Source organism: Schistocerca piceifrons, chromosome 1 (genome assembly GCF_021461385.2).
Source record: "Schistocerca piceifrons isolate TAMUIC-IGC-003096 chromosome 1, iqSchPice1.1, whole genome shotgun sequence".
Lineage (NCBI taxonomy): Eukaryota > Metazoa > Arthropoda > Insecta > Orthoptera > Acrididae > Schistocerca > Schistocerca piceifrons.
Genome location: NC_060138.1, coordinates 399,190,155 through 399,210,999, shown reverse-complemented (window position 1 = coordinate 399,210,999; position 20,845 = coordinate 399,190,155). Strand labels below are relative to the sequence as shown.

Below are 20,845 nucleotides of genomic sequence, written 5' to 3'. Positions count from 1 at the left end.
AATCGCTTTTCAAAGAAGACAAAGCTCTGTGTTTGGTGGGATCAGAAGGGTGTCATCTACTATGAGCTGCTGCAACCTGGTGAAACCGTTATCACCGATCGCTACCAACAGTAAATGATTTAAAACGAGCATTACGTGGAAAACAATCGGATTGTGGAAAAATGCAACACAAAGTCATATTGCTTCGTGGTAACGCATCACACACAGAAAAACGGGTCAGGGAAACGATCGAGGCGTTCATTTGGGAAATACTAGGGCATGCGGCTTATTCTCCAGACTTGGCTCCTCCCGATTACTATCTACTTGCATCACTGGGACACGCTCTCGCTGAATAACGCTTCAATTCGTATGGCAATGTAAGAAAACGGCTCGCTGACTGGTTCGCTTCAAAAGAAGGTTTTTTTGGCGTGGCATTCATAGCCTGCCGGAGAGTTGGGAGAAATGTATAAATAGCAACGGAGATTACTTTGAATAAAATATTGTTTATTAGTTTCAAACAACAGACGTGTAATTATTGCAACCATATTCCGGTTTCATACTTCTACATCTCGTAAGTGCACTCAAATGCCCCCAAAAATAAAAGTCCAGTGTGTTTAGGTCCGGAGAGCATGGAGGCCAGTCAATTGCTCCGTCGCTACCTATCCATTGCAACCGGATCTGTACCATAGTTGGGCGCGATCGCCATTGCCGTCAGCTAACCCATACAGTAAATGGGCGTCTGCCAATTCTGCATTTGTGTACACTGCCACTGCAAGAGTCAAATATGTCATTAACTCTACGTAGTAACCCGTGTGCTTGCAACTGTTATACTGATCGCTGAAACGAGCTAAGGTGTACGTCGCATGGCAACAGGGACCTGAGAAACAAAACACTGGTGGTGCACAACGTAACCAGACGTCACCAAGAGAGCATGTTCCCCGTCATTCTAACATTCTATTCTTGTATGTTTCACATGATTAATGAGTTGGAGAAAATGAATTGTAACATGGAAACAAAGCGTTTCCAGGTCAATGTTCATACAACATAACTTCTTCGTCTACTTATGAGGAATGTGTCCAGCAATTTGTGCCGTACATTTTTGTTACACCCAATGTATACCTCCTGTGGACAATTTAAAACACAAAGGAAATAGGGCAAGTTTTTTAAGTCCATCGGATTGTGAAGGCTACATAGATACTTGGACTGTGAGAGATTGTATTTCAGTGTCGCATATGCTGTGACACGTACTAAGAAGGAAGGGAGATTAAGAGGTTAACGTTGCGTCGACAGCGATGTCGTTGGAGACAGAGCACAAGATCGAATTACGAAAGATGGGAAAGAAAATCGGCCGTGACTTTTTTCAAAGCACTTATTCTGATATTAGCTTGGAATGATTTAGGGAAATCGCAGGCCGGCCGCTGTGGCCGAGCGGTTATAGGCGCTTCAGTCCGGAACCGCGCTGTTGCTACGGTTGCAGGTTCGAATCGTGCCTCGGGCATGGATGTGTGTGGTGTCCTTATGTTTGTTAGGTTTAAGGAGGTCTAGGGGACTGATGACCTCAGATGTTAAGTCCCATAGTACTTAGAGCCATTTGAAACATTTGGAAGTCGCAGAAAATGTAAATCTGGATCTCCGGATGGAGATTTGAACAGTTGCCCTCCGGAATACTAGTCCAATGTGTTGGCCTCTGCGTCAGTTCGCTCGGTGTGGCAAGTGCTGAACTGAAGTTCGACATTTCCAACTGAATGAGTGCCAGACTTAACTCACACATGCAATGCCCTGATTGAAACAATGCCTGAGCTGGAGAATGGACATCATTATCCACAGTTACAGAATTAGAAAAGTATGAAGGGAAAGCAGCAGTTAAGAAGCGAATGAAACAGGATTGTAGCCTATCTCCGATATTGTTCAATCTGTACAAAGCGCAAGCAGTTACGGAAATTAAGGAAATTTTTTGACAGAGATTAAAGCTCAGTCAGAAGAAATTAAAAACTTTGAGGTTTCTCGATAACATAGTAATTATCTCAGACGCGGCTAAAGACTTGGAAGAGCTGTTTCACGGAATGGGTGATGTCTTGAAAAGATGTTATAAGATGAACATCAACAAAAGAAAAACAAGGATAATGGAATGTAGTCGAATTAAATCAGGCGATGGCGACGGAAGTACATTCTAAGACAAAGAAACGGCGCACCATGAAGTAATTATCCGAATGGGACGGAAATGCTCCAAACGTGCCAAATTGGGGAGAGGCCAAAGTTGAGTTTGACAAACGAAGACAAGCAGTAGAAACTCTTGCCGGGGGGAGGTTGGGAGGGGGGGGGGGGCGGGCATTATCTTGCTGAAATGTAAGCCCAGCATGGCTCGCCATGAAGGGCAACAAAACGGGGTGTGGAATATAGTCGACGTACCGCTGCGCTGTAAGGGTGCCGCGGATGACAACCAACGGAATTCTGCTATGAACTGAAATGGCGCTCCAGACCTTCACTCCTGGTTGTCGGACCGTATGGCGGGTGATAATCAGGTCGGTATCCCACTGCTGTCTCGGGCGTCTTCAAACACGCCTTCGACCTGGAATCTCAGTGATAGGAGTGGAATTGTCTTCAGTGATGAGTTCCGTTTCGAAATGAGCTCTGATGGCCAGCGAAGACGTGTCTGGAGACGCCCCAGACGGCGAGGAGATACCAGCCAGTCACCCGCCATAATGGTCGACAATCAGGAGCCGTGGTCTGGGGTGCCATTTCATTTCATGGCAAGTCCCATTCGGTTGTCATCCTCGGCACCGTTACAGCACAGCGTTACGTCGACGATATTTTACGCCCCATGTTGTGAGATTTTCTACTGCTAGGTAGACGGATGTATCTCCAATTGAAAACGTTTGAAACATTATAGGCAGGGACCTCCGACCAGTTCGGGATTTTGACGATCCAACGCGCCAAGCAGCAGAATTTGGCGCGATATCCCTCAGGAGGACATAACAATAACGCTATCAATCAATGCCAAGGCGAATAACTGCTTCCATAAGGGTCAGAGGTGGATCAACGCGTTATTGACGTGCTCAGATTGCGAAGCTCTTGCTCTTGAATAAAGTATTCCATTTTTCTGAAATAGTAATCATTTGTTTGTCTGTACAAGTACGTCACATCTACCGTTATCCCTCCCATTCGGATAATTCCTTCGTGCTGCGTCTTTTGTCTTGGAGTGTACATTAGGAGTTCATAGACTAAAAGAAGTCGATGAGTTTTACTATTCGTAAAGCAAAACACTTGACGTTAGCTGATGTGTAGGGAATATAAAAAGGAAACTGGCAGTACCAAGCAAAGCGTTTCTGAAGAGGAATTTATTAACCCGAATATGAATTTAAGTGCTAGGAAGCTTTCTCTGAACGTACGAAAATGAAACGAGGACGATAAACAGTTCAGACCAGGAGAGAATAGAATCATTTGAAACGTGGCGCAGCAGAAGAATTTTGAAAGTTATATGGGCGGATCGAAAAACTACAGGATCAAATTGTGGAAAAAACAAATCTGTGGCATAATTTGTCTAACAGAAGGGTTCGGCTGATAAGACAGATTCTGAGGCATCAAGGAATCATCAGTTTGGAAATGGAGGGAGTGTGAGTGTGTATGTGTGTGTGTGTGTTGGGGGGAGTGGGGTTGAGGGGGGTGATTGTAGAGGGAGACCAAGGTTTGAATACAGTAAGCAGTTTCAAATGGCTGTACGTTGCAGAGATGAAGAGGCCTGCTCAGGATAGGTTAATATGTTGAGCTACATCGAACTAGCCTCCGGACGGAAGACCACATAGATAACAGTCGCCTAATACGTTTTGGTACGCCCTGCAAGAAACTTTTCCCTTCTGCAACTGACCCTTAACGTAGACAAATGTAATGTATTGCGAATACATAGAAAGAAGGATCCTTTATTGTACAATTATATGATAGCGGAACAAACACTGGTAGCAGTTACTTCTGTAAAATATCTGGGAGTATGCGTGCGGAACGATTTGAAGTGGAATGATCATATAAAGTTAATTGTTGGTAAGGCGGGTACCAGGTTGAGATTCATTGGGAGAGGCCTTAGAAAATGTAGTCCATCAACAAAGGAGGAGGCTTAAAAAACACTCGTTCGACCTATACTTGAGTATTGCCCATCAGTGTGGGATCCGTAACAGATCGGCTTGACGGAGGAGATAGAGAAGATCCCAAGAAGAGCGGCGCGTTTCGTCACAGGGTTATTTGGTAACCGCGATAGCGTTACGGAGATGTTTAGCAAACTCAAGTGGCAGACTCTGCAAGAGAGGCGCTCTGCATCGCGGTGTAGCTTGCTCGCCAGGTTTCGAGAGGGTGCGTTTCTGGATGAGGTATCGAACATATTGCTTCCCCCTACGTATACCTCCCGAGGAGATCACGAATGTAAAATTAGAGAGATTCGAGCGCGCACGGAGGCTTTCAGACAGTCGTTCTTCCCGAGAACCATACGCGACTGGAACAGAAAAGGCAGGTAATGACAGTGCCCTCCGCCACACACTGTTGGGTGGCTTGCGGAGTATAAATGTAGATGTAGATGTAGACTGCATTATCAACTTGTGATGTCGATATGACCTCCTAAATAACTGCGACTCTCCGCCATGGTTCACCGAAAGGGGTAAACAGTCTGAATTGTGCGTTTCTATGATAAGGTGCGTGCGTAAATACTTTTTCAGTTAGGAAATGAAGAGCCTTGCGTCTGGCCCGGCGCCACTGGGAGCATGACGCGTGGAGCGCAGAGTATGAGAGACGAATGCTTCGTTCATGTCAGCTGTCCACTGAAAAATTAAGCCCAATAAACCCATACCAAATAAGTACGGTCTACGTATTTTAGGATTATAAGAAGCAGTGTTAAAAAACAGCTTTTCCTTTAAATTTTAGTAGTGCAGGCTTATTTGCTAGCAGTTTAGATAGCCCGGCGTAAAAATGAATTTGAGTGGCGACAGTAATGACAACATTTTTGCTTTAAGACAACTAATGGCAAAGAGACTGCAAAGGAATTCTAGCAGCCATTTAGCTTTCAAAGGTCTGGAGAAGCCATATGACGCAGTGCCGCTGAAGAAACTGTTTGAAGCCCTGGGGTTCAAATGGTTCAAATGGCTCTGAGCACTATGTGACTCAACTTCTGAGGTCATCAGTCGCCTAGAACTTAGAACTAATTAAACCTAACTAACCTAAGGACATCACACACATCCATGCCCGAGGCAGGATTCGAACCTACGACCGTATCGGTCGCTCGGCTCCGGACTGTAGCGCCTAGAACCGCACGGCCACTCCGGCCGGCTGAAGCCCTGAGGGGATTGGGCTTTGAAAGACATGTTAGAAGTATATGCAAACTACAGAAGTTTGCAGAGCGTGTAATCTAAGTGGGGAAACCAATTTCGGCAATGCTTTTCAAAACCAGAAAGGGACTGAAGCAGGGTGCTGCTTTTCCCTTACATTGTTTAAATAGTGGGGACTGAAACTAAATTTTCAAAAGATTGAATACCGATGCAGTGGAGAAAATGTAGGAATTAAAACAGTAAATGGCCAACACGTTAAGGCACGTAAAACGTTTAAATATTTGGCTAGCAACAAATCGGAAGACGAACAAATAATTTTGTAATACAGTAACGATTAGTGAATGGAAAAACAGCAATCTAGAAGGTAAATCGTCTGCTGTGGTCTTCTAAGATAAGTTTGAGAGTAAAGAAGATGCTCTAAATAAATACTGTAGAACCTATAAGAACTTACGGGAAGTGGTGGGAGCGTATTGGAAAAAGTAAAGGCAAACTAAGAGTTGTAGAAATGGACAATGTCAGAAGATCGTGTACAATATCCGGGCGTGACCACATAACAAATGCAACGACTAGGCAAACGACTAAGAATAAAAATAACATTGCAGATAGGACAGAAGAACGGCAGCTCGCCAGGTATGAACACGCAATGCAAATGACAGATGTCGGATGACCAAATAAGACCTCGATGTACCCTCCTCAGGTAAGAAAGAGAAGAGGAAGACCGAAAGTTGCCTGGTTATACGAGGTAAAGGAAGCCATGGAAAAAAGAGAGGCCACAGAGGAGGAAGAAATCACCATCAGCCATGATCTGAAATCATACCCGACGGTTCCCCACACCGTAACGCCAAAAATAACGCCGTTGCGGCTCTCCGAATAACCTGAAGGATGAGACCTTTCCCCAGATCGCCGCCTCACACGCCAACAATGGTCACCGCGGGTAGTACAGAACCACGATTAATCGCTGAACTCAATGCAGCGTCATTCATCAGTACTCCAAGCTTCCCGTTCACAACACCACTCCAAACGCAGATGTTTGCGTTGTGGTGTTAGCGACAGCCTGTGCGTGGGACGGCGATTCCTTAATCCGGCTGCTGCTAGTCTCAGGATGACAAAGGAAGTTGCGGGGGTTTCTTCAGTTGTTGCCGTATGGCAGGCGCCGATGTAAAGGGTTTACGATATGCCTGGTGCACTTTACGATGAACCTCCCTTGTGGTGGTCAGGCGTGCTCGACTGGAACCTTGATGACCAGTATACTTGCTCTCGTTTCTCATGCAGCCCAACATCGGGCCACTGTTACACCCAAATAACCCGCAAATATGGTTACTGTACGGTTCGGCCAGCCGTCAAACAAAAACCTACAGTGAGCTGCTGATAAAGATGTCTCACATGTGTACGGGGCTTCTCCGTGTCCCTCACAGTAATAACTCATTATCTGACGCTGTTCACGTCCCTTATATATCCTACCAGGTTTGGTAACAGTACTACACACGAAGGACACTAATGCGCTCTGGTGGCTGTTCTACCAGTCACGGAGAATTTTAAGTCTTAGTCATTTACATACCCGACGATGGTGTGCTCGTGTATTAAATTACATTGGCACCCGACCATGACTTCTGGGTGGTTTGCTTTTTTATCAGGCAGTGTATTTTGGCCAATTGGCGACAGGAAGGGCATCCGGCCACCCCTTAAATTAACCCTGCCAAATCCGACCATAACCATGCCGACCCTGCGAAAACGTTGAACAAAGGCACAAGGGAAAGAAGAAGAAGAAGAGTGTATTTTGTCCAACTAATGAGCAACTAATGTACCCTGTTCCAGCTCCATGTGTGGTGTTGCCTGAACGGCCGAGTGGGTCGGTGCCGCTGTTGCAGGGGCATACTTACTTGTGTACATGACCTCCTGGTTGAGCCGGATGAGCCCGATGTCGTTCTGGTAGCTGTTGTCCTGGCCGCGGTAGCCGGGGTGCGGCAGGAGGCGCTCCGGCTCCACGTCGAGCGGCGGGTCGGCGCACACCCGCGTCCCGTTCACGTCCGGCTCGAAGCAGTCGAACTCAGAGTCCACGTCGAACTCGCCCAGCCGCACGCTTACCCTGCGCACAGTGTCCCAAACTGGCAGCACTCGGTAGTCAACTGCCCACGAGGATTCGAAGGCTGTCTGGGAAGTATCCTCTGTTGTCTTATAAATACACTGCTGGCCATTAAAATTGCTACACCACGAAGATGACGTGCTACAGACACGAAATTTAACCGACAGGAAAAAGATGCTGTGATATGCAAATGATTAACTTTTCAGAGCATTTACACAAGGTTGCCGCCGGTGGCGACACCTACAACGTGCTGACATGAGGAAATTATCCAACCGATTTCTCGTACACAAACAGCAGTTGACCGGCGTTGCCTGGTGAAACGTTGTTGTGATGCCTCGTGTAAGGAGGAGAAATGGGTACCATCACGTTTCCGACTTTGATAAAGGTCGGATTGTAGGCTATCGCGATTGCGGTTTATCGTATCGCGACATTGCTGCTCGCGTTGGCCGAGATCCAGTGACTGTTAGCAGAATATGGAATCGGTGGGTTCAGGAGGGTAATACGGAACGCCGTGCTGGATCCCAACGGCCTCGTATCACTAGCAGTCGAGATGACAAGCATCTTATCCGCAGAGCTGTAACGGATCGTGCAGCCACGTCTCGATCGCTGAGTCAACAGATGGGGACGTTTGCAAGACAACAACCACCTGCACGAACAGTTCAACGACGTTTGCAGCAGCATGGCCTATCAGCTCGGAGACCATGGCTGCGGTTACCCTTGACGCTGCATCACAGACAGGAATGCCTGCGATGGTGTACTCAACGACGAACCTGGGTGCACGAATGGCAAAACTTCATTTTTTCGGATGAATCCAGGCTCTGTTTACAGCATCATAATGGTCGCATCCGTGTTTGGCGACATCGCGGTGAACGCACTTTGGACGCTTGTATTCGTCATCGCCATACTGGCATATCACCCGGCGTGATGGTATTGGGTGCCATTGGTTGCACATCTCGGTCACCTCTTGTTCGCATTGACGGCACTTTGAAGAGCGGACGTTACATTTCAGATGTGTTACGACCCGTGGCTCCAACCTTCATTCCATCCCTGCGAAACCCTACAATTCAGCAGGATAATGCACGACCGCATGTTGCAGGTCCTGTACGGGCCTTTCTGGATACAGAAAATCTTCGATTGCTGCCCTGGCCAGCATATTCTCCACATCTCTCACCAATTGACAACGTCTGGTCAATGGTGGCCGAGCAACTGGCTCGTCAAAATACGCCAGTCACTACTCTTGATGAACTGTGGTATCATGTTGAAGCTCCATTGGCAGCTGTACCTGTACACGCCATCCAAGCTCTGTTTGACTCAATGCCCAGGCGTATCAAGGCCAGAGGTGGTTGTTCTGGGTACTGATTTCTCAGGATCTACGCAAATTCCGTGAAAATGTAATCACATGTCAGTTCTAGTAAAATATATTTGTCCAATGAATACCCGTTTACCATCTGCATTTCTTCTTCGTGTAGCAATTTTAATTGCCAGTAGTATAACATAATGGAATAGTTAAAAGAAATTTAAGTAATGAAACGCCGCTTCAGTTAATTGTGATTTAACTTTTGCTCGCCAGAGGACGTAACTTTACACTCCACTTGGATGGACTGTCCACCGCAATTATTTGAAATTCTTGGTAAATCTAAAAAAAAAAATACTTTTAGCCTTTTATTGTTAAAGCACAGAACTTGGAATTCTGGAACACGTCAGAAAATAACTCTTCTTAAACCATGCATTGCTGCCTCTGGATCCACAGGGCCCCAAGTTCCATTCCCTGCCGGGTTGGTGATTTCCTCATCCCGGGGACTGGGTGTTTGTGTTATCCTCATCATTTCATCACCATCATCATCATCATCATCATCATTCGTGACAGTGAATAGGCTGGACTGAGTACAAAATTGGACTGTGGAACAACTGGGACTTTGTACGGGCGCTGATGACCGCACAGTTGAGCGCCCCACAAATGAAACATCATCATCATCTTCTTAAATCATGATAATACTTTTAATGTGTCGACCTCTACAGTTTTTCCTCAGTCGAGTAACATTAATGCGGTCACCTGTCAAAAGCCTGAATAACTTCCTTTTTCGGAGCAGACCACTGCGAGACGTGCAGGAGCAGAGTCAGTGAGGTCCAGGAAGGTACCGACAGCTGTGGCCAGCTGCGCTATGTTTTTCGTTTGAGGATCCACGACGCGAACAACCCGAAAGAGGTGGTCCCACAGATTCTCGATTGGGTTTCAACCCGGGGAGTTCGGTGGCCAGGACAGTACACGGTAAACTCATCCTGGCGCTCTTCGAACCACGCAGGTACAGTGCGAGCTGTGCCACATGTCGCACTGTCCTGTTTGCAGATGCCATCGTGCTGTGGAAAAATAGACTGCAGGCAGGAGTCGACGTGGTCGCTAAGGATAGATGCGTACGTGTGCTGATCTATTGTACCCTCTAGACTGACGAAAACATTCAGGGGACGTCACCAAGACATTCCCCAGACCATAACGCTCCCTCTTCCAGCATGAACCCTACCGACGATTGTTGCACGGTGTTTGCTTTCAGTCCGTTGGAGCATAATGCGTAAGTCATCTGAAAAGGTCACCTGCTGCTCCCAGTGGACTTACATCGCGGTACTGGCGTGCAAATTCCAGCCGTCGCAACTGATGAACAGCAGTCATAATTTTTATTAAAGCTTGCTAGTATTGAGGAAGTAGACGTAGAGTTGAACATTTACTAATTGTGTTCATGCCAGATGTAGTTTGATTGACCCGCCCTAGTTGCACTTGCCTGTATAAGTACTATAAAGAAGTAAACACAGAAGTATTCTTGTGTGAAGGGAGAGATATATACATATTGACTGTAGGACATTTATATGGTTTTAGCATGGTTTGCATGAAGTTGGTACCTGCAGCGGACGCCCATACGCAGCCACGTTCTCTGAACGGTCGTTGAGGAGGCACTGTTAGTGGCCCCTTGATTCACAGGGGCCGTCAGTAGTTTGATAGTTGCACGTCTGTTCGCCCGTGCACACCTCCGGAGCCGCCGGTCACCCCTGTCATCTATGTATGGCCTGTGGTACCCGTTTTGCGCCTTTTTGCCATGCACAGTATACTTTAACCACGGTGGCACGCAAAACAATCAACAACAAAAAATGGTTCAAATGGCTCTGAGCACTATGGGACTTAATTTCTAAGGTCATCAGTCCCTTAGAACTTAGAACTACTTAAACCTAACTAACCTAAGGACATCAGACGCATCCATGCCCGAGGCAGGATTCGAACCTGCAACCGTAGCGGTCGCGCGGTTCCAGACTGTAGCGTCTAGAACCGCTCGGCCACCACGGCCGGCCGTAATCAACAAACTTAGCGATTCTGAAACGCTTTCATCCTTGGCCTAAAATCCAATGATTATGTCCTTTTGGACGTCAGATAAATCGCTCCCTTTCTGCAATACGAAAACGACTGCACCGTTTTCCACGTTCCTACGACACGCTTTGTATTACCCGCACAGCTACTGCTGACACCTGCCGTCTGAGTAGTTACTGCCCGCTGACGTCGGACATAGGCGGTGGTCATATTATTGTGACTGGATCGAGTCTAATCACGCACGCCTATTGTTCTCACGATGCCACGGGCACGTAACTTCTTAAAACCACCTGACTCCTAATTTTGTTTTTTGTCGTTTGCCGTTGGTTCTCTACAGCACAATGCAAGTTAAAAATTCTTCCTGTGCTTAAAATGTGGATATGGAAGCCTTGTTTTTCATCTCCTGTTAAGTGGAATATTTGTATATCATTTTATACATCTACAGCGGCAGTTGCAGGGCTCTTAAGAATGACCTAATGTAAGGGCCGAATAGAGTCGAGGACTTAATAATGTTCTTATTAGCAATTGGAGCGGCATATCATTAATTGAAGATATAGTTGCGTAATCGCAACATGGAGAAACTAGTAAACCAAATTTATGAGAAAACTATTGTAACCTACACATTTGCCTTGCTTCTCCACTTAATCAGCGTTCAGATGTAAGCTTTTATATCTGTTGAGTTGAAAATTGATTCTGCATACAGGTCTACGCCTGAGACTGCAGCCGTTCCGGCAGAGCATCTTATCAGAGTCAAAGCGCTGCGAGGCAATGTAAGAAGGTCACACCGGGTTCCCAGCTGTGTTGCTTGGAACGAGCTCCCTGTCACGATCTATCCTAAAGCGTCGAATTCATCTCCTGCTACAGGCGTAATTCGGTGTTGTCTTCATGGTCACAGTACAGTACACGAAGCGTGATGATAGATTGAGGACGGAACTGAATAGCACAAACTCTACTTAAATAAGAGTGACTACAGACTCAGATATGATGTATTTTGATAAAAATTCCACAAAAACATTAATAACACGATTAAACCGAATAGAAAGGCACTGAAATAGATGAAAAGCGATCACATATGACGTAATTATTACTTGACCTGAAGACAACGCTTGTCCGATCACGAAAAAAACGTAGTAAGAGCACACATACAAAATGAAGAAATAACACATGTAATTGGGAGTGACCAAAAGAGATACCGTCTAATAATGACACACGGCAGCAGAACGCGGCGACAGCGAGGCTTCGGTGGCCCGGATACTATCGTAATAACTACGAGTTGGCGGTTGATCTGATTGGCGTAGCTTGCAAGCAACGTGATCATTAACTTTTTTTCCGAGTGTAGAAGGCAGTTAATGGCAGTGCCGTATGGTGTGCAGACTGACTGTACCAGCCACGGAAACATGTCTCGACGGCAGAGGAACACTGACCCCAATGACGCAGAGTCCTGCTGTGGACGGTCGAAAGCGCGGAAGGCTCTAATTTTCAAATCCAAACTAACTGTCCTCATGTGCCCAGCCCTCGGTGGCTCAGTTACATTAGGTTGCCAACATTTGCTTCTTTTAACGACCACAACCACTGCTCTGGGGCCTCACTTGTGTATTCATGCTCGAAAGAGATTTCAGACTTTCCACGAAGGGCCCTCTGACAACGGAAAAGGTCACCGTGGCAAAAATGTCTAATTTCTGAATTAATTACAGTTAAAACCAGTAAAAATTATAATTACCTCTATACTGTCTATTCCATACTGCTCGTCCGCATTCGAAACACACACAAAATCAAATTACAGTCAAAATTAAATACTTCATATATATATATATATATATATATATATATATATATATATATATATATATATATATATATATATATGTGTGTGTGTGTGTGTGTGTGTGTGTGCGCGGCTGTATGTCTCCACTATAGTGATGCTGGTTTGTCTCCGCGTTTGCACAGGAAACCCATGTCTTGTCTCGAACAACGATTCTGTTCAGTGGGCAGTCTCCTTCCGCACCTTAACGAAAAAGAGTCCAGAGATGAAGTCATCCGTTCAGTACTGTGGTTCTCCTAAAGAAATTTTGGAAACCAACAAGTACGGAACTTCTGGTACCCTAATTACGTAGTCTCGATCTCACGCAAAACTCTCCGAGGAACCTGTTGAATGTTCTTCGACAGTTGCCGTATCGTGGAACTCTGGTTTCGATGCCCAGATTTTTCCCTCGATCCAGAATTGAATTATCATCAAATGGAATTAATAATTACAATATTTTAGAGATACATTTGTTGAGACGCAATGTGGTATAAAAAATTCTTGGATTTCTTGCTCTGTCAGTTCAGGGTGCAGCCTCGAGCTTTCGATGATTACCTCCATTGTCCTCGTCAGGAGCCAATGACTGTGTAAACTACCGTTGTGGCCTTATATAGCCCATAGACGACTTCTGATTCATCGGTAATTACGTAATGCTGTCGCAGATGGTGTAAACGTCTGCGCTGGTGGCACCAGCGAATATATCTGGCTCTTCTCTGCATCGAGAACTCGCTAAGACTGTATCCGCTGTCGCGCTTGAAGTTCTTCTCGCACATTCGTATTTCTAGAGCCTCTTTTCTTACAGAACCTCGGTATGTAGGAAACGGGTACAAAACTATTGTTTCGTCAAACAGAATTTTGTGCTTGTTTGTGAGGCTGTGCTTAGCAACTGAGGATTTCTCCAGTTCTCTATTTTTAATATGCTGTTAATGTCCTACACAGCAGTAGAAAACAGTGTGAATGGACTGATAGATGTAATTTCTTCCACACTCGCAACGGACGTCATAAATGTCAGTGATCTAGAGGCCGAGACTGTCCATTAACAGGGCGTAGTATCTCCTTTATCTTCTTAGGAGGTCGGACAATAGATCTAATATCTTGTGATCTCTGGACTCTGCCTACTTCGTTGGGCGTAGTGCCGCAGAAAAGAAGGAATACAATCAGTGGCTCATCACGAGAATTTTCAACCTTCGGGACACGTACTTCAGATGGTTAACTTCGGAATCCAAGTGGTCCCCGTCAGGAACAGTTTTTGCTCTGTGTACCAGTGTATTTAAAATCGCTCTCTTCTGGACTGGAGGACGAAAATATATGCGATATAAATCAGTGAGCGTCGGTATGCAGTGCGCTGAATTGTCGAGACACCCACCCGACTTACGTCGTACTAAAACATCTGAATATGGCAACATTTCTTCTTTCTCTGTCTCGATATTGAACCAGATGCTTGGGTAAATACTGTTCATATGTTCAAGGAAGTACTTAGTGTTCGGCCGAGTGGCTATGTGGCCAGACTATACATGTCATCAACATAAGGATAAAATGAAGATGGACGAAAGGAAGTTAAATTTAATGCACGTCCGTCAAAATGTACCATTAAAAAGTTACCCAACTCTGGAGACAATGGAGAACCCATAGCCATTGCGTCAGTCATTTCGTAAAATTTTCCATCATACAAGAAGTACGTGGCTCTCATAATATATTGGAACAACTTTATTGCTTCAGGAGGAAAATGCTCTGCCAACAGATTCAATGTGTCCTCCACAGGACGTTTTGTATATAGTTAGATTACATCCACGCAGACTAAAATATCGTTTAGGCTAACTCTAACCTAATTTCTCAATGAACATCTGAGAGTTTCTGATGTGATGTTCACAGTGGACAGCTATCAGAGTCATCAACTTAGTTAAATATTTGACCAGCCTGTAGGTAGGAGGACCAAGAGCGCCACCGATTGGCCTCAACGAAATACTTGCCTTGTGGACTTCAGATAATCCTTAGAGCCTGCGAGGTCTAGGAGTTCGCGCTCTAAGATTTTTGATGACGTCCTCCGGTAGACCAGACTACTTCAAGAGGCTAAAATGCGACTGATGGTAAGTCTTACATCCTTTGCGCCGTCTTATGAGAGATGCAGCACCACTTGTTTCCGTTTCTGACGAGAACCACTTGGATTCCGAAATTAACTACCTGAAGCACGTGCTCCGAAAGAATGGCTATGGTTCATGTGATACGACATCAATGCTCGCCAAAGAAAGGAAACGTGAAAATGCTGAAAATTTACCTGATGAGCCACCGAATGTATTTCACCTTTCTGCGGCGCTATGTACAACAAAATAGGGAGAGTCCTGGGAGGACGAGATAAAAGACCCTTTTTTACCTCCTAATAAGATAAAGCAGATGCTACGCCCAGTTAAGGGCAGTCTTGGCCTCAGGATCACTGGAATTTGTGACATCCCTACTGAGAGCGGAAGCAATTACATCGGCCACTCCATTCACTCTGCTTCCAACCGCTGTGTAGAACATCAACGAATTATTAAAAATCGAGAATTGGAGAAATCCTCAGTTGCTGAGCCCAGCTTCACAAACAAATACAAAATACTGTTTGACGAAACGGAAGTTTTGTCCCAGTTTCCTACAATCTGTAATAAAAGAAGGTGTAAAAATAAGAACGTGCGAGAAGAACTTTAACCGCGACAGCGGACATAGTCTTAGCGGCGCACGGAGGCGAGTTCTCGATGCAGAGAAGAGGTGTAGAAGTATGTAACCGAAATTTCCCTATAGATGGCGCTAGACGTCCTTGAGGGACCGATGAGGCCGCGACTGCAGCGCCATCTGCTTCCTGTAACGGCTGACGACGAATGTCAACACACAGTAACCCACGTTCCATACATCGGTAACTATTTCAAACCCGTAAACACGTCGAGCTTTGTGTCTAGGAACTACGATTTCCGACAGCACTGGTTTTCTGTTATCATTTGAAGAAAACTGCTGCAGAATCGCATCGGATGCTTGTCGAAGCTTCCGGCGAACATACTCTTGGGAAAACACAGTGTTTCGAGTGGTTCAAACAATTCAAAAGTGATGATTTTGACGTGAGAAACGACGAGCGTTGGAAACCATCGAAAAAGTTCGAAGAGAACGAATTGCAGGCCTTATTGCATGAAGATGGTACTCAGACTCAACAGGAACTCGCGGAACAATTGAATGTGACGCAGAAAGCTGTTTCTCTTCGGTTGATAGCTATGGGAAAGGTGCAGAAAGTGGGAAAATAGGTTCCGCATGAATTGAGTGAAAGACAGCAAGCAAATCGAAAGACCACTTGCGAAATGCTTCTCGACAGATAGAAAAGAAGGTCGTTTCTCCATCGAATAGTGACAGGTGATGAAAAATGGATACATTTTGAAAATACTAAGCGCCGTAAATCATGGGTGAATCCAGGCAAACCATCGACATCCACTGCAAGACCAAATCGCATTGGAGAGAAGACAATGCTCTGTGTTTGGTGGGATCAGAAGGGTGTCATCTAGTATGAGGTGCTAAAACCTGGTGAAAACGCTAACACCGATCGTTACCAATAGCAAATGATCGATTTAAATCGATCATTACGTGAAAAACGACCGGAATATGATTCTTCAGATTTGTCTCCGTCCAATTATCGTCTATTTGCATCACTGGGACACGCTCTCGCTAAAAATTGCTTCAATTCGTATGAAAATGTACGAAAATGGCTCGCTGACTGGTCCGCTTCAAAAGGAGAACCGTTTTTATGGTGTGACATTCATAGCCTGCCGGAGAGTCGGGAGAAATGTATAAGTAACAATGGAGATTATTCTGAATAAAATATTGTTTATTAATTTCAAACAACAGACTTGTAATTATTGCAACCAAATTCCGGTTTCATGTTTCTACATCTGGTATTCGTCGCTATGTTCACGCTACGATGGGAGCGGTGGCCAGCACTGACGTTGACACCCTCTGCGATAGCACTGCGTAATTACCGACCAATCAGAAGTCATCTGTGGGCTACATAAGGCCACAACAGCAGCAGTTTAGACAGTCGTTTGCTCCTGACGAAGGCGATGGAGGTAAGCGTCGAAAGCTCGAGGTTTTATCCAGAACTGACGCGAAAAGAAGGCCAAGAATTCTGTATACAGATTCGTTTATTACTGAAGTTACGTCTTCGCTTAAAATTAAGAGTTGTGTCGTCAAATGAATGTGAATTTATGATCTTCCAAAATATTTTCTGAAGCTACCACAAACCCGTTTAGAAACCAGTTAATGACAAAGTAAAAACATTGAGACACAAGGAAATCTTGTATGAAGTTGTACTCTTCTGTAAATCAGAGTTTCAGAACTGAATGCTTTCAGCTGTGGCGCAGCTGTGCTACCGACAATCTGTCGCTGCAGATAGCCCGACTATCTCGCAAAACGTGAGAAAGTCAGTACTGGCAAGAGGAGATAGGTGCCTGCAGGCAGCGGGTGAGCTTACTTCTACTTAGCCGTGTCCACGGGAGAGTGTCCTCATGGAACTACAAGAAGAGATATTTCCTTTTACTCAGCAGACTGTTGTTGTTAGTGGATTTATTTTTTGCAATAAATTAGACGGAAAGGTAAAAGACAGACATGATATGCTTGTCCACTAAAACGCAAGTGGAGGAAAGCCTGTCAGTATCATGGGAATGAGACCATGTGATCGCTAGTGAACAGGATTATTCAGAAACTAACTGCTTTTATTACAGCATATTAGATCCAATTGGACCACGTGGGGCATGAAAACACAAGAAACCCTGTGCAATCTGATGCTGCCACACAGAGGAAACAGTGATGATAACCTTACCAGTTCATTTACAAACAGACCAATTTGGAGTTTCTTGACATCTTTGCAATCGATGGATGAAGACACATCAATGACGGGGACTATCAACATCACAGGTTTATCGGCCCTGTCACAAGCGGGGTAAGTGCGCCACGTGACCACCGGTCACTTAAGTCGGCTACATGGGAAACTAACGATGGAAGGCCACGACATTGAAATCACGAATTTACTTCAGACTCTGTACACTTTTAGCGGATCATTAAAACAACATAATGTGCAAGTAGTAAGGTGAATTACCCTGGCAATTCTGAGGAAACGGCAACAGAAGTTTTACGCGTCTATTATGTCACAGATGTATTTGTGCGAAGATATCAATAGACACAAGTCACTGTGGTCAAGCGGGTAGCGTTCCCGCGTGGCAAGAAGGTCGTGGAAGAGGCGACGGTTCGAATTCTGCTTCCGTTTACTTTTTAATCTATATTTCTTTCATCACTGGTCACATTATTTCATTTATATGACATCTGATATGTAATACAACGAAAAAAGCGCACGTGCATTATGACGAACTTGTAGTGAATTTCGTGAGTTATTTGACTATTTGCTATATGTAATTCCATTTACAAGGACAAGCCGCACTGGACTGGCCGAGCGGTCCAAGGCGCTGCGGACTGTGCGGTTGGTCCCGGTGGAGGTTCGAGTCCTCCCTCGGGCATGGTTGTATGTGTTTGTCCTTAGGATAATTTAGTTTAAGTAGTGTGTAAGCTTAGGGACTGATAACCTTAGCAGTTAAGTCCCATAAGATTTCACGCACATTTGAACGTTTTTACAAGGACAAGGGATAGCCGACCGGAGTGTCCGAGCGGTTCTAGGCGCTACAGTCTGGATCCGCGCGACCGCTACTGTCGCAGGTTCGAATCCTGCCTCGGGCATGGATGTGTGTGATGTCCTTAGGTTAGTTAGGTTTAAGTAGTTTTACGTTCTAGGGGACTGATGACCTCTGAAGTTAAGTCCCATAGTGCTCAGAGCCATTTGAACCATCATTTGAACAAGGGATAGGCTTGGAAAGCCCAAGTGAAACTTTGATAAATAATTATGCGAATGACGTCATTTACAATCAGAAGTATAGTAAGTCAAGTGTGTCAGACTACAAGAGTAAGGTACAGTTACTCGTCAGATATGCTATCGACGTCGCAGGATGGTATTTGTTGTAGACAGGGAAAACATAAAACTTCATGCAAATACTTTATGCAAATACATATTTTTTTCATTATATTATCTCTCAAATGACACAGAAATTAAATAATATGACCAGTGATGAAAAAATAGATTAATAACTAAGTGTGAATGGGAGACGAATCGTCGCCTCATACACATCCGTCTTCCGAAACTCGACTCTTGTCACTTGACCACCAATGGACTCCAACGTCAGTAACCTACACACAGATACATAACGCACATAACAGACGCGTAAAACTTCTCATGCGATTTTCGCGGAACTGCCAGAGTAACTACTTGCACGTTATGTTGTTTTAGTGGCCCACCAAAGGCGTACAAAGTTTGAAGTAAATACGTGATTCCTCCGTCGTGTCCTCCCCTTGTAAGAAGGTGACTTTATAAACGGCCACCGAGCCGGCCGCACCTGAGTGAGCTGATGGCCGTCCGGCGAAGTTTTCTTCGTCGGCGGCCTCATCGGTCGCTCCAGGTATGAGGATACGGCAATCGTCAGTAAACAAGAGAGGTTCTCCGATTAGGATGTAGCTATTGACAAGGACTCTATGGAGGTGGAGCGTCTTTCCATCGACTCCAAGAGGAAAAGAGAAGTGGCCACAGTGAGCGATGCGCTGCTAGTCTATCGCAACAGCGAGGGATTCATGGTACTCCCAAGAAGAAAGAAATTAGCTTGACGAATGCTGAGACAGCGCCTGCACAGCTGGTGTTAGAAACTGCGAATTCGTCCTCTGCACTGCGAGAAGACGACGCAACTGAAAAGGCCCAATAGCAATAACAGCAACAGCAAGAACAACCGCAGCAACAAGGCCAGAAGATACCTCCCACTGTGCTGCAATACAACGAGAATCATAGCACGCTAAAAACCCGACTAAGAAGAACCTTGACAAACTGCTTATTGACTTCTGTCGCGGGTTCTTCGGCCGACGTTCATTTAAAGATTTTACTGACTTTTCGCCAGCACGAGTGTCTGGCATTGTCAAAGCTTCATCCTCCATTGCCGTGGTGAACCTTACTGTGCCTTTCACTGCAAAGCAGGCAGGTGGAGACAAGTTGAAGCTTTCGCTTCGTACTTCCGCTGCTTACGTCAAAGTCATTGACAAAGTTGGTGCCGAAAGCATCCCGTGTTATACGCACCTGATGGTGAAGCCGAGTGAGTGAAAACCGTCATCAAAGGCATCCGCAGAACCGTCCCTGACGACGACATTAACGAGGAACTTCCAGAAGAAGGATATGCCGCTACGAAAATCGACTGGCTCACGATTCCAGGCACTGGGAAGACCTCCCCAAGGCGAGCAGTCATTCTTCCAGGCACAGACTCGCCAAATTTTCTATATAGAGCGATTTTACCATGTTTTCGTCAAAGTTGAGAATCTGTACTCTAGCTGAGATCCTCTTCAGTGCTATAAATTCCAGGAATGCTATCACGTTACGCGCCACTTATGATGCGGCCACGTTGCGCCAGGTGTGGTCAGGGTCATGAAGGAGGTCCCTGTCCGCTAGAACGTGAGAAACCTGCAATCTGCTGCCTTTTCCAGGGCTGCAAAATGGCTCTGAGCACTATGGGACTTAACATCTCAGGTCATCAGTCCCCTAGAACTTAGAACTACTTACACCTAACTAACCTACGGACATGACACACATCCATGCCCGAGGCAGGATTCGAATCTGCGACCGTAGCGGTCGCGCGGTTCCAGACTGGAGCGCCTTTAACCGCGTGGCCACACTGGCCGGCATCCAGGGCTGCCACACCTTTAGCTACAGGGACTGACTCAAGCACAAAATGATCGGCGACGGCAAGCTGGCTTCCCGCCACTCCGTCCCCAGGGCGTCACCCGGAAGACATTGGCTGCTACTGCCCAAATATCGAAACTTTTATATGCTCCGCCGCGCCATCACCACGGCCATCAGCAGCCACAATCCACGATTATGGAGCACCACTCGGTCTGAATTCGACTAGAACAATTTGTCTACAAGATTCGAGAGGCATCTACTACACTGCATGCATCGCAGCTAGCCATGTGGAAATAAGGACTAGGAGAGCAGTCCTATGTTGTTCCCCAATCCATGGGAGAACAAACAGAAGTCACTGTACTGATACTTTCGCTTTGTCAGGCTGTCGCTGACCTCAAGGGTGCCACTGCTACCGTGACTGTGCAAGAAGCTGTTAGAAGCTTGTTTGTTCTCGCCACTGGAACTACTCACACTGGATATACCCAAGCGTATGCATTTTGAGCCCCCCCCCCCCCCCATGAACCATGGACCTTGCCGTTGGTGGGGAGGCTTG

General features: G+C 45.7%; 1 protein-coding gene across 1 annotated transcript in view; it reads right to left on the bottom strand.

Annotated features, from left to right (window-relative positions):
* LOC124794210 (CLIP domain-containing serine protease HP8-like) overlaps positions 1–20,845 on the bottom strand; it is a 75,340-nt gene that overhangs the window by 15,682 nt on the left and 38,813 nt on the right. The window contains exon 4 of the mRNA XM_047258080.1: positions 7,166–7,371. Coding sequence (XP_047114036.1) covers positions 7,166–7,371 — 206 coding nt within the window. The remainder of the gene's footprint in view (positions 1–7,165; positions 7,372–20,845) is intronic.